Source organism: Saprolegnia parasitica (assembly GCF_000151545.1).
Source record: "Saprolegnia parasitica CBS 223.65 unplaced genomic scaffold supercont2.763, whole genome shotgun sequence".
Lineage (NCBI taxonomy): Eukaryota > Oomycota > Saprolegniomycetes > Saprolegniales > Saprolegniaceae > Saprolegnia > Saprolegnia parasitica.
Genome location: NW_012157157.1, coordinates 1 through 1,586, shown reverse-complemented (window position 1 = coordinate 1,586; position 1,586 = coordinate 1). Strand labels below are relative to the sequence as shown.

Sequence of the window (1,586 nt, the reverse complement as noted above, 5' to 3'; positions counted from 1 at the left end):
CGCCCGAGCTCCGTGTTGTTCAGTACCCGTTCTTGCGGCGGCTCTTTGGACGACCGACGGACCTCCTCAGCTGCCCGCACGATACGGACGTGCTAACGATTCGGCCTTTCGGTGTCCCCCTGCAGCGCAATGTACGGCACTGTCAAGCGCGCAATGGATGCTAATGACGTGGTGTCTAGCCGCGCCTGCTCGATAGGCTCATTGCGGACCAAGGATTCCTTACGATTGAAATGACGCTGCAGTACCAAGCGCCAGGTGGGCCGTCGCGGCGCCGAGGCACGACCGTCGGGCTCTGCACCATCGACCTTCCGCAGGTAAAGCCTCGATGGAGACAGCGTCGACGATGCGCCTCGTAGACGTCGTCGCAGGACAAGATCGTTTTGAGTGGGTTTTGCCACTTTGATCAGGAGGCGAGGTTGCCCTGCACGGCCATACACTAATACTGTGCTCACAAGTGTTGTAGCCGCGTCACACGACCGTCGTCTCCGAAAGGCGTCGCCACGCCCACCGACAACCCCTCCCGGCTCCCAGAACGATCCGCGGAAGCGGCGCCACCAGTGCAGTAAACTGTGTAACACGTTAGTTCCTACTAGAGTCGAAAAGACAGGGTCGCTGCTGACGGAGGCCGCACGCTGGTGCGGCGACTTCGTCATCCATGCACCCACGTTTATGCCCGCGCACGCTTGCGAGAACGTGCCCGAGCTTGCGTGATCACGTCAAGCGAGTGATCCTGCTGCGTCAACAGCGAGTCGCATCCACTCGCCCTGTCTAGGATGCCATCAAATAGCGTGCAATCTCACACCATTTCCGTTTCTCGACGCTCCCAAGGCTGCAGGCGCTTTTGCAGCGACAACAGGACCCGCGTCGACGGTGGAAGGCGCGTGGCTACGTCGCCACCAAACCCAAGTTGTCGAGGCCACGGACGCCTGCGATGCTACTCGAAGCGTCGACAGACCACAGGGCATGCGCTGTCGCGTTGGCGCATCAACACTACGAGTACGATTCTTGCTCGCGCGCTCATCGCGACCTCTTATTGGTCTGCATAGCATCGTCGTCGGCGTCGGACAATAATGTCGTCGATTGCGCTTGTCGCTGTCGTGTCGGCGTCATGACGCACACGGGGCGACACATGACGTCACGGCGCCGACGCCGCTGTAGGCCGTTATCGACTTGAACCTTGCCGCCGCGATCCGCCGCCAGCACCAAACGACTTTTGATGTCGAGAAGCTCGCCTCGCACGTCGAAAGCGTCTTCTTCCTTCTCAGATTCCGAGATCTTAGTAGTCCACGTCACGGTCGCGCTTCTCGACCGCAAATAGTGTATGTATCGTGTCACGGCAATGGTGTACGTTCAACGTCTGGCGTGGTATCCGGATGCGTTCTGTTTTTGGCTCGCATATTTTTCTTCACTTTTCACTTTGACCATCCGCCTCCGTTCTTAGAGCCATCGGACCATGCTGCTCAACCTGGCGCTGCTCGCTGGCGTCGTCGCCATGGTGCTCATCTACGGCTACCGCATCGTCTCCAACTTCCTGCGCTTCGCATGCCACCTCTACTTTCGCAAGATCACTGTCTATGGCATCAACA

At 58.9% G+C, this 1,586-nt stretch overlaps 1 protein-coding gene across 1 annotated transcript; it reads left to right on the top strand.

Moving 5' to 3' along the window:
* Nucleotides 1-23: 23 nt before the first annotated feature.
* Nucleotides 24-566, top strand: SPRG_17746 (hypothetical protein; the record flags this gene model as incomplete). The annotated part of the gene is made up of 4 exons (XM_012357158.1): nt 24-131; nt 180-314; nt 357-415; nt 464-566. Coding segments are annotated over 4 exons (405 nt in total), but the record flags the coding sequence as incomplete, so codon positions are not given.
* Nucleotides 567-1,586: the final 1,020 nt, after the last annotated feature.